Below are 12981 nucleotides of genomic sequence, written 5' to 3' on the forward strand. Positions count from 1 at the left end.
ACAGATAAGCTTTGGTGGAGGTCGAAACGACACCCGAGAAGCCGATGTCGACAGAGAGGCAATAGTTTGTCGCCAAATTCTTCGCCATTTCCTTCTGCTCAAATTGGTGATACTGTACGAATACAAGTCGCTGTGTCGACCGTGGCCGTACCGATGCCCGAAATGTGTTGGCGGTTGTTGTTAGAATAGAAGATTCCTACTTTTATAAATTAGCAAACAAAATTGGTACCCTCAAGCAGCTTTATACCCGTAATCAGTTCGTAATTTGTAAAGAAAAGTTACTTTCCATAGATGAGATTTCTTCTAAAGAAATATCGCTGAGAAAAGCAGCTGCAGCTAATTCGAAAAGTGGAGGGCAAGGCTATATATGCTGTCATTGCTAAAAGAAGTGTTCCACGAATAAATGCAGTTGTAAAAGCAAGGGAATCTTGTGCAATTCAAAATGCCATAACAGTTTAAGTTGTTGGAATAAATAATATTGTATAACATTAATCACATAATTTATTTAGAACGTACTGTTTGTTTTAGGTTCAACAGTTTATTTACTTGCGCTGTTACTTAAGCTTTCTCCTATTTTCACATATTAAAAAGTTGCATTTTTGTTTTAATAAAAATATTTTTATTCAACATTTACCATCAGTGTATGCTGAATGTGCCGGTTAAGTGAGAAATAATGATATTTAGCAAATATTTCGTACATACACGAAACGACTGTGTAAATGCTGACATTCACCGGAGAATGTCGACATTCGCCAGATATCGGTCATTCACAGTAACAGAGCGTTATCCTATGGACAAAATGATCAATTGTCTGGGACATGAACCAAAAGAGGGCCCTGAATCAATCTTCTATAAGAAAAGATTTTTCCCCAAAAAATCGTCCGAAGAAAAATGCCTACAGTACAGTACATGGGACTTCCCTAATTTTAATTCTCCTCAGCCCTTTGAAGATATAACATGTCACTGGTAATTTTATCTAATTTTACCTGATAATTAATATGTAGGGTTTCCTACTGGAGCGTTTCCCGAAGTGGGGAGGGATAAAAACGATTGACCACCACCATTTATTGACCTGATCTAAACATTCGTATCTAAGCCAGAAATGGAGAAAATCTTTTGAGTCTGAAAAGTAGACATGTTTAATTAAAAAAAAAAACATGTACGCGTGCCGACGCTTCAAGGTGATTTACATTAGAGAGGTTGCGGCAAGCGATAAAATTAAACACGACCTACTAACGTCGTGCCGTCATTTCATGACGGAAAATATAGTTTTTCGACCAGTCGAATCCACCGCAACGGCAAATGGAATGTCGAACGTTCGTCCAATGGCAGAGTAAAGCTACAACTGTCGTATGACATCGGGCTAAATAACAACTAAATAATTATAAATTTAACGCTAGAGGGAGGCGTTAGGCGCAATCTCGTATTAAATTTAATAATTATAGTTAAATCAAATAATTTTAGATTAAACTGGAAGAAAAGAATCGGCCCGGAGCGGAACTCGAACCCTTATCAACATTCCTTAATTTTGACCAGGACATTATTTAAAACTAAATACTGTACAGATTAGCGTTACGGTAGCATCCTTTCTTAAATTTAAACTAAATCCCTATCTAACACTTTGTTTGTCTACAGTGACGCTGATGAAGATTAATTAAAGCTATACAATGTGCAATACGAATAGGAGCAAGTCAACGATGATAGGCGGCATTTTCCGCCATAATGCGAATCAACCTTTAGAGTTTGAATAACTATTTTTAAATAAATGAGGTGATTTTAATTCGAATAAAATTAACAATAGCTGATTGATTAAAAGATAACGATTAAACGGAAATAAATATAAATGCAAATTAAAAAATAAAATTTTTAGAACAAAAATAAAAAAGTTTAATAAAGGTGATTAAAGTGAAATCTGGCTATCTAAGCGTTTGACGATCAATGTCAAAATGAGTTTAAATTCTCTGCACGTTCTGAGACACGTTTCTATTTGTACAATAGAAACGTGTCTACAATACCATGGGATCAGCAGAAAATTTTCCTTGGACGGCAAAGCTTCGGGACAAATAATTACGTCAATAAATTTTTATTTAATTTTTTGTCACAGGTAGATTGTAGAATCAAAGCATTCATTGTCGAGTGTGTAAGGTTACATATCTCAATCATTTTTACGATTATAATTTGTTGTTTTTGTCGAAACCGTGTTGTATTTATGTATTGTATACTGGCACAATGAAGTGACTTTTCTTCAATACTAGGCAAGTTTCAATCTTTATTCAGTTAGAACGCTTTGCTATACATCTACGTTTCGGGCATTTGCCCCTCCTCAGCCAACTCACTTTGATACAAACATCAAATATACAGTAGAACACCAGACGACTCATAGGTTTACATAACGTTTCCACCATAAATTCCGTTTTATTTTTACAATAACATAATTTGTTATCTTAATTATTACATTCTTATCTGTTCTTACAAGCGTATCTCATAAGCCTTTTCTGTCACACTGTCAACTAGTAGTGATATGCAAATCATCGAACTAGTTGACAGTGTGACAGAAAAGGCTTATGAGATACGCTTGTAAGAACAGATAAGAATGTAATAATTAAAATAACAAATTATGTTATTGTAAAAATAAAACGGAATTTATGGTGGAAACGTTATGTAAACCTATGAGTCGTCTGGTGTTCTACTGTATATTTGATGTTTGTATCGAAGTGAGTTGGCTGAGGAGGGGCAAATGCCCGAAACGTAGATGTATAGCAAAGCGTGCTAACTGAATAAAAATTGAAACTTGCCCAGTATTGAAGAAAAGTCACTTCATTGTGCCAGTATACAATACAACAAATAATAATAATGTAAATCTTTATTTTTGTATACTTTATATTTGAGAAATTTACTGTTTAAAGTTATTGTATTTATTTGCCTAAAGATAAATTGAACTTGTTGAAAATACTCATCATTAAATTACTTTTTGATTTAAATGTTTCATGGTTTCAACAAACTTTGGTAAAATTTAACCGATGTATGAGTATTAAACTTGTTATTTTAAAAATCTGATTCTGGAGCATAAAATTTCATAGTAGTGCATTAATGAAAAATTATACTGTTTAATGTATAATTGTTGTATATCAAGTTTGGTGAAAATGTAAGACTAAAAACTGTTCAGAGAAAGCAATTTTTAACTCTCATATAGTGATTCCTTCACCGTTGTTTTTTTATAATGTGTATATTTAAGTTAAAATCAAGTTAAGTTTTTCCCACATTTTTTATTTTTGTTTAATTTATCATTATTGATTTGTATACTTTTGAATCAAATCAATAAAAACATTCTTCTTGATATTTGTATAATCTGAAGTTCTTTTTTGTTTCAATTTTGGTTCAGACACATTCACACATTCAATACAAGAAGTTTGACATCAAAGAGTTATGACAAAATTATTCAATCATGTCTCCTGTCATGACTCAGAGAGTTATTAGGAAATGGTTTATTGCATTAAGAACATTGATAAAATGGAACTTTATAATGAAATTAATTCTTTTAATTAACAAGTTATTAGAAATTGGTGGGCTTAGGATTATAATGAAGGTTGATAAAACTGGCTCTTATTATATATCATTATTTTGACATCTCAAGGTGACAAATAATCATATTTATTCTTACAAAGTGAGTTAGAATTTAATTTTGCTTAAATTTCCAATTTTTTTAAACAGAAAATTTTTCTATAAATGAATAGTAAAAAATTTGCTTCATCTAAATACAGGTAGCCCTCAGTTTATGCCGACTCAATTTATGCTGATTTACAATAACGCCGCTGCGCAATTTGCCGTTTTGCAGTGTAATTCTTCAATTTTCCCTATGCTAGAGTGATATTCATTTCAGTGTTGACGTATTTACTGAGCCGCGACATTGTACATTTGTTAAAACAAAGATTTTTATTGAATATATTTATTTTTTCTGTTTAATATTATTGGGTATGTATACGTTTGCGTTAAATTAATATTAAAATACTAAACGTTTAGGTACCCTTGAGTCAAATTATTAAACTTAATAGTCCAATAAATGCCATTCAAATCCATAGTGCCAATGAATGTATCCCATATCAGTTCATTCAGGAAAACACCTTACAATGCAGTAGCACTTCTGGCGATCACAAACTATCATTAGTGAGACAAATCTACTTCTCGTTGGCCAGACGATACTTTTTTATTAGCCAGACGATATCTACTTCTTGTCAGTAAGATGATATCTATCTCTCCTTAGCCACCTTCAATTGTCCCACTCAAACTGACCTTATATATGCGCTATGGTGACCGGTGGTCAACCAGCTCATCTGTAGTTCTACATCAGGTTAATGTATCCTTTCAACTATGGAAAGTTTGACGGATGAACTTTGTGAGTTAGACAATGATTGAGAGTGAAGTGCAAATGTAAAATGAAGCATCATCGCATCCATTCGACCATATTCCGAAATTCTTAATGAAAGAAAACAAAAATGTAAACAATTAAAGATGGATACTTATTTCCGAAAAATGTAGAGATCCGAAACTAAAATTTTTTAATAAAAACATTTCATTTTATTTTATGATAAAATACATTTTAAAAATTAAATTTATATGTATTTTGTATTATATTGTATTAATAAATAAAATTATTTGCTTATTTTTCACTTATGTAGAACCTAACCCTATATCTCACTGTAAATATGGGTTCATTTTATGCCGATTTGATTTGCACCGGCTTTTGTAGGAACGGAACTGTGGTGTAAACCAAGGGCTACCTGTATATAAAATTACTTGTCCTGACTGACTGACTGACCAACCGAGTGACTGATTCATCATCGCCCAGAGCAAACCACTGAACCTAAAGAGGTGAAATTTGGTATACAGGTAGTTCATCATGAAAACACACACTAAGAAGAGATTTTTGGAAATTCCCCCATGAGGGGAGAAGGAGAGGATTAAGGCTTAATCTGAAGAATGGCTTCTACTGTACTATTTTAGATGCAATTTTTTGTTGTCAACTATGTTTATAGTCTTCATTGAGTACTTAGGTGTATTAAATTGATAACACTTCAGACATTGTTATAAATATTTTTATATATTTAAATTTTTTAACCAAATGTTTGAACCATTTTAAATTTTAATTTGTTATTGCATATTTGTTCGATTATAGAACAATTGTAAATGTTCCAGAAAATTGATCAAATTGAAAACAGTTCATTTGATTCTCAGCAATTCTCATCATTCTCAGTGGTAGTGTTATATAACAATTACTATGGTTGTTGAAATACTGAATATAAATGGTGTTTGCTTGCAAAATCTGTGCGGGCGAAGTCGCAGGTAACAGCTAGTTAATTAAACATATTTTAAATTTATTTTGTGAAAATGTGTGTGGAGAGCAATTTTAGTTGAAAATTATTCATTTTATTTATCACATTCTTAGATTAGCCCACTTGATCAGTAATTTTTCATGTACTATTTTAGCTATAAAATAGACCAAAAGTTGTTGTATTGTGTGGGAAAGGGAAGTAGAACTTCCCTTAGAAAGTTGTTATTGCACATATCTGACGATAATCTGACAGGACATACATCTAACGAAAAGAACAGATGATCTTAAAATCTGATTGGTGGAAAGTTTAGGATAATAAGGAGAAACAATCACATTTGTGGCAGTCCACAAAAATTAGACACTGCCATATAGGAAGGCAGTCCACAAGAATAAGATGCTGCCATAGAGAGTTGGTCCTCCATAATACGAACGTGCCATTAATTACAGGCAGTTCACAACCAATTCAAACCTGCCATGTTACCGCAATCCATGACCAGAAGGAACCTGCCATAATAATTAGAAGAAGAAGACAGTCCTGCTCCGACTCTTCAGCATTCATCTTGCATTCTCCAAGTTTGATCAACAGAGGTATTATCATTATTTTAACCGATTGTAATCTCTCTCTCTCTCACATTTAGAGGTATATTTTAGATAGACTCGATTTACAATAGGTTATATTTATGTATCTCAATTTATGTATCTCTTTGTTTTATTTCATTCATTAAACCCTTTTTGTTATTTGTTAACCTGTCTGATTCCCTCTGTTAGTTAAGTACGGACATTCACCCCGCTATAATCAAACTTACCCGCGACTTCCCCACTTGATAAATAACATCCCTCCATTTTAAATATCGATCATAATATCCCGAGTTAAGGTGCAAAATCCTTCCCTAGCTGGTGCCAGGTCCTGATGTCAGAAGGATCACATGATCCAAAAGACACTTTATAAAAATGCCATCCTTTAATGANCTATTACAAATATACTGAATTATTTATATTGTTATATTGACCAAATAATAATTTATGGGCCAAATGAATAATAATAATTAAAATTGTTAATTTGAATGTTTGAAATATGACACACGATAGGGGCGCCTCTAGTGTCCATTATCAAACGGTTACGCGGACAGACACCTGTTGAATGGGTTATATATATAGATATAAACTCAATAGCCTGTTTTATATAGTTTGAGAAATCATCAGAATTTGCTTTATATTAAAGCAGATTATTTTCTCATATAATACTGAATTCTACTTCTGCATACTTCAAAAGCAATAATTTTTGCTAAAATAGGATGGATGTAACAAACTCTCCTATTACCAGCAAATGTTTAGAGAAAATAAGTGTTTTTGAAATAAGATCATTTAAAAAATGAAAATAAATTTATATATCCCAAATTAGAAAGTTTTAGCTTTGATAGTCAGTTTGATAAAGAATGAAAATAAACAATTAAAATGATGAGGACAAAGCACAAACATATAGTTCTAATAAAGAAAATGATAGAGATGAGGAATTTCACACAGTTTGTGAAATTCCTCATTTTCTCTATCATTTTCATCTATCTATCATATCTATCATTTTCATCTATCATTTGTCTATCACACATGTGATAGACAAATGATAGATGAAAATGATATCTTGATTATGATAAAATTCTGTCATAATCAAGATATATATATTAGCTATCCTCTTGACAGTTCATATTCTAAATCTTATATAACCGAGGATCTTATCAAAATATATTGAGCCAAAACCAATTGAAGGTATATATTTCTAAGACCTGTCAATTTTAATTAAATTCTATTTTTGTTTGAGCTTTCATTTTATAGATTATATCATGTCTCATTAGATGATGTTGATGTCACAATTCAGTTTTATAGATTCTGTATTGAAATGTGTCCAACATAATTTGCATAATCCAATATGCCAAAAACTGCATAGAACAAATTAGATCCAAAGTGACAAAAAATTTAATTATAATGAAATTATATTTATATGTACACTTAAAAATACAGTTGGGTAAGATTAATGCTGTAACTTTAAACTTGTTTTTAACACACTGATTCAAAAATGATTTTACAAATGATATAAATATAATCAAACCCTGTTATTATGTTATCAGTTTATGCAAAGTAAATTTGCAGTCCTGTGGATGAAGGAAGATGGATATTTCAATGTTAATGAGTCTGGTTAATACAAATTTCATTAATACAAAGTGCCAATCAAGATCTTTGAACTTCATATTAATGAAGACTAACAGTAATTGAAAAATTTTTCTTAATCATAATATATTTGTTTAAACGTTTATTTTTCCAGAAATATTAGAAATAATTATTCATTTAATCATAATTTTTTTATTTTAAAATCATATATAATTTTAACATTTAAATGATATGATATTAATATCTGGTTTTCTTCTATACATCATTACTGATTATAGAAAATTTTCTTTTTTTCTTACTTTATTGTTTAAATTTAAAGTAAAAATAATTTTTGAATTAATATTGAGTATATTACAGATGTGTATATAATCTACAAATAAAATTTAAAAAATATAAATTTTCAGAATGATTAAAATCTCAATGATTATAAAATTTATATCATTGAAAAACTCAGGTATGTTTTTTTTTCAATCTGATAAATGATTTGTTCTCAAAAATTCTATTTATTTATATGATTAATTGTTAAAGAAACACAATACATTGATTTAGTTTAATTTATTTCTATTGATTTATATGAATTATAATATATTTATACTTTATAATGAAAGTTCTATTAAATTACAGATATATTTTACATGTAAAATTTTAAAAATTGCATATTAAAGTTCTTTTTTATCATAAAATAAAATGTAATTAATATATACATTTAAGAAAAGAAAAGAATAAGAATTTTTAATTTAATTAGAAATGATTTATAATAAATAATATAATATAATATAAAATAATTAATCATGAAAGAAAATGAAAAGAACAAAATGAACTTAAAAAGTAATAAAAAAATAAGCTAAAATAATAATATGTTTAATTTGTAATAAATTAACATATTTATTGTGTATATTTTGAATTGATTAACAGACAATATTAAAACATTTTAACCATAATAATTTAACCAAAGATAAAATGTCTTACCTAAAATGGACAAAGTTACAACCACACAATCAAATACATTCCATGGCTCTTTGAAATAATACCACCTAAGCGCAAACATTTTTAATACACACTCAGTAGTGAAAATGGCAATAAAGAATATATTTAATCTTTCTAAAATACTGTCAAACGTTTCAGTCTGATGATAATGTTCCATTGCCATCACCAACATATTAAGTCCAATAAATAACATGATTGCCATGTCAAATTTTGTGTTAGTAATTAGATCAAATACAACTGCTTGTAATTTAAACTGAAAAAGAAAATAATAAATATTTATTATTTTGATTAATAATAGGTATTATATAAAAATGTACTGTGGTGAAAATTTAAATTACCCTTGGTCGAGGAATAGCTTTTGCAGGTTTCTTCTCTCCCATTTTTTTCATGGCATTATAATATTTCTTTTGGTCCTCTGTCATAAACATCTCAAGGGAACCCCCTAAATAATAAAAGTTATTTACAGTGTTAGTAAAAATGTAATTAAATAACATTTTAAATCTATTTATATGAAATAATAACAGATATGTGAAGAAATAGTAAAGTCCAATACAAAAAATTTCTAAATAACTTTTATTAAAATAAAACTTAAATAATAAGGGTAATTATTTATTTATTTATGTTAAGCTCATATTTTTTCTACAAAATATGAGCTTAACATAAATAAAATAAATAATAATAATAATGTTGTTGTTGTCGAAACCGTGTTGTATTTATGTATTGTATACTGGCACAATGAAGTGACTTTTCTTCAATACTAGGCAAGTTTCAATCTTTATTCAGTTAGAACGCTTTGCTATACATCTACGTTTCGGGCATTTGCCCCTCCTCAGCCAACTCACTTTGATACAAACATCAAATATACAGTAGAACACCAGACGACTCATAGGTTTACATAACGTTTCCACCATAAATTCCGTTTTATTTTTACAATAACATAATTTGTTATCTTAATTATTACTTTCTTATCTGTTCTTACAAGCGTATCTCATAAGCCTTTTCTGTCACACTGTCAACTAGTAGTGATATGCAAATCATCGAACTAGTTGACAGTGTGACAGAAAAGGCTTATGAGATACGCTTGTAAGAACAGATAAGAATGTAATAATTAAAATAACAAATTATGTTATTGTAAAAATAAAACGGAATTTATGGTGGAAACGTTATGTAAACCTATGAGTCGTCTGGTGTTCTACTGTATATTTGGTGTTTGTATCGAAGTGAGGTATGTTTCACAAAAAATTTTTTGTACGTTTTTTAGTTTTTATTTGTGTTCGGTTGTATCCATATAATGTTTTATATATATTTAGTTGGCTGAGGAGGGGCAAATGCCCGAAACGTAGATGTATAGCAAAGCGTTCTAACTGAATAAAGATTGAAACTTGCCTAGTGTTGAAGAAAAGTCACTTCATTGTGCCAGTATACAATACAACAAATAATAATAATGTAAATCTTTATTTTTGTATACTTTATATTTGAGAAATTTACTGTTTAAAGTTATTGTATTTATTTGCCTAAAGATAAATTGAACTTGTTGAAAATACTCATCATTAAATTACTTTTTGATTTAAATGTTTCATGGTTTCAACAAACTTTGGTAAAATTTAACCGATGTATGAGTATTAAACTTGTTATTTTAAAAATCTGATTCTGGAGCATAAAATTTCATAGTAGTGCATTAATGAAAAATTATACTGTTTAATGTATAATTGTTGTATATCAAGTTTGGTGAAAATGTAAGACTAAAAACTGTTCAGAGAAAGCAATTTTTAACTCTCATATAGTGATTCCTTCACCGTTGTTTTTTTATAATGTGTATATTTAAGTTAAAATCAAGTTAAGTTTTTCCCACATTTTTTATTTTTGTTTAATTTATCATTATTGATTTGTATACTTTTGAATCAAATCAATAAAAACATTCTTCTTGATATTTGTGGGTTCGANCCCAAAAAAATTAACAATTCATAACGTAACGAACTGGGACCTATACCAAGACTACATAAAAACGCATTGGGATCCCACTGATCTTACCTCGATCAATCAACCACAAGACATTGATTATGCTGTCGAACAGTTACAATATGCTCTCCGCAGAGCATACTTTCAAGCCACAAGAATAAAAACTAGTAAGCCCTCAGCCCCATGGTGGAATCAGGAACTCACAACCCACAGGAAGAAAGTGCGTGTGGCTAAAAGGAAGTACAGGAAAGAGTCAGATCCCTACAATAGACAGATACTTTACCAAACCTATCAAAGGTATTTTAAAGAATACAAAACTCTGATCAATCAAACCAGAAGGAAATCATGGCAAAATTTTTGCAATGCCTCCAATGAACGGGGTCCCTGGTCAACCCCATACCACACAGCCATCAAGAAAAAGAAACTGCTCTCAACCCCAGCAACCATCGCAAACTCTCAAAAAAACACCATCACTTTAGAAGACACCTATAAAACCATCTTCTCTGATCTTTTTCCTCCTGATAACCCCAGCACAGACACCAACTACCACAAACAGATCAGGAAACAGAGTAAAAACACCCTATCCGATGCAAATGACAGGCCTTTCACCACCCAAGAAATTTCCAGGCAATTTAAAATCATAAAGAAACGGAAAGCTCCTGGACCAGACTCTATTGATTGGAGAATGGCCCAGCATGCTTATGCAGCCATTCCCACCACGTTCTCTGTCATTTTTAATAAATGCCTAGACTGTGGATACTTCCCGAAAAAATGGAAGGAGGCCTCCATTAAACTAATACAAAAGGATAAGGACACCTCTCCAAATAAAGCAACTGACTATCGCCCCATCTCCCTACTCTCTGTGGTAGGGAAGGTGTTGGACGCATTAATGGCTGACAGAATCCTACATCACTTAAATGCTAATAACATCCTAAACCCCAACCAATATGGGTTCATGAAAGGAAGAGCCACCCATCATGCTCTTGAAAAGGTCATTACCTACGTTCAGGAGGCCAAACAAAAGGGGAAACATACAATCATGGTCAGCATCGACTTCAAAGGGGCATTTGACCACGCCTGGTGGCCAGCCATCCTGGCCACCCTTGCCAGTGTCCATTGCCCCCTAAACATCTTTAATCTGCTGACAAGTTATCTAACGGAAAGGTCCACCCTCGCTGTGGAAAACGGTGAAGCCCTATACAGGACCACCATCAGCAGGGGCTGCCCCCAGGGCTCAAAGTCTGGTCCACTCCTGTGGAACATTCTATATAATGGGATCCTAAACCTCACGAAAGACACCCCTCAAGACGGGAATCCCCATATTCAAGGCTATGCTGATGATACAGTCATTCTCCTTTCATACCAAAACCAAGAAAAACTTCAAAATTATACTAATAACTTTCTGGAGGTGGTTTATAAATGGAGTAAGGATAACAACTTAATAATCAACTATAACAAATGCTCAGCTATGGTTTTCCCTAAAGGAAATCCACTTCAAAAGAAGCCCACTATCAAGATAAACAGTGAGAAAATCCAAATTGTTAACAACTTAAAATATCTAGGGATCATTCTCGACTCTAAGCTTTCATGGAAGGATCATGTTTACTATTCCTATAATAAGGCCATTAGAGCCAGCCATAGCCTCAGGACCATAGCCAGAAATGGCTGGGGCCTCAACAGTATAAACAGCAAACTCATCTACAAATGTGCTATTGAACCTATCCTCACCTATGGCTGTGAGGTATGGGGGTATGCAGTAAATAAGGCCCACAACCGAAGAAAACTGCTCTCGGCTCAGCGGAAAGCGGCAATAGCAATCACTAAGTCCTACAGCACTGCTCCCACAGACGCTCTCCTAGTGATTGCAGGGTTGATCCCAGTCAACCTAGTGATCATCCAAAAATATGTATTGAACCTCATAGTTGGCAAGCTTTCCTCAAACATCAGCCCTGATACCATCCACAAAATGATCAAAAATCACAAACTGCCGGACACAATACACCCCCTGATCGACGAGGTAGCTAACAGTGGCCTTGACATCAAGAAGGTCCAAACTTCCATCCACCCAGCAAACAGCTTAACCTTCAACTTTGTGCAACATCCACCTCAGTCCTTGAGGGGACTCAGTTTTTACACGGACGGCTCCAAGGCTAATGGCGCTGTCGGTGCAGCTGTTCACCTGCTGGACCCCCAGAGAAAGCTCTTTTGGAATGCCGCTTACAAGCTGTACGAGGGTTGCTCTGTGAATCAAGCGGAGTCTTTTGCAATATGGAAAACACTCCGTTATATACACGATAATATCCAGCAGTTCACTGGGAAAACAATTAATATAATAACTGACAGCAAAACAGCCCTGCAACAGATAAAAAAAGGAAACCGTAAACTCCCCATCATAAGTAACTGTCTGGACACATTAAGCGCCCTAGCCAGTGTGACCCATATCACCTTCTATTGGGTCAGGGGTCATTCTGGCAATATCGGAAATGAAACAGTGGACAAACTGGCAAAGCAGGCTCATAAACTAGCCTGCTCTTACTCCTACA

General features: G+C 32.2%; 1 protein-coding gene across 1 annotated transcript in view; it reads right to left on the reverse strand.

Moving 5' to 3' along the window:
* Positions 1–12981, reverse strand: part of LOC111638342 (sodium channel protein para-like) — a 43437-nt gene that overhangs the window by 19254 nt on the left and 11202 nt on the right. Inside the window, exons 4-5 of the mRNA XM_023384039.1 lie at positions 8818–8922; positions 8462–8732 (exon numbers count right to left, since the gene is read on the reverse strand). Coding sequence (XP_023239807.1) covers positions 8462–8732; positions 8818–8922 — 376 coding nt within the window. The remainder of the gene's footprint in view (positions 1–8461; positions 8733–8817; positions 8923–12981) is intronic.

This window comes from Centruroides sculpturatus, unplaced genomic scaffold, assembly GCF_000671375.1.
Source record: "Centruroides sculpturatus isolate CEXI.00-Female unplaced genomic scaffold, Cexi_2.0 scaffold1045, whole genome shotgun sequence".
NCBI lineage: Eukaryota > Metazoa > Arthropoda > Arachnida > Scorpiones > Buthidae > Centruroides > Centruroides sculpturatus.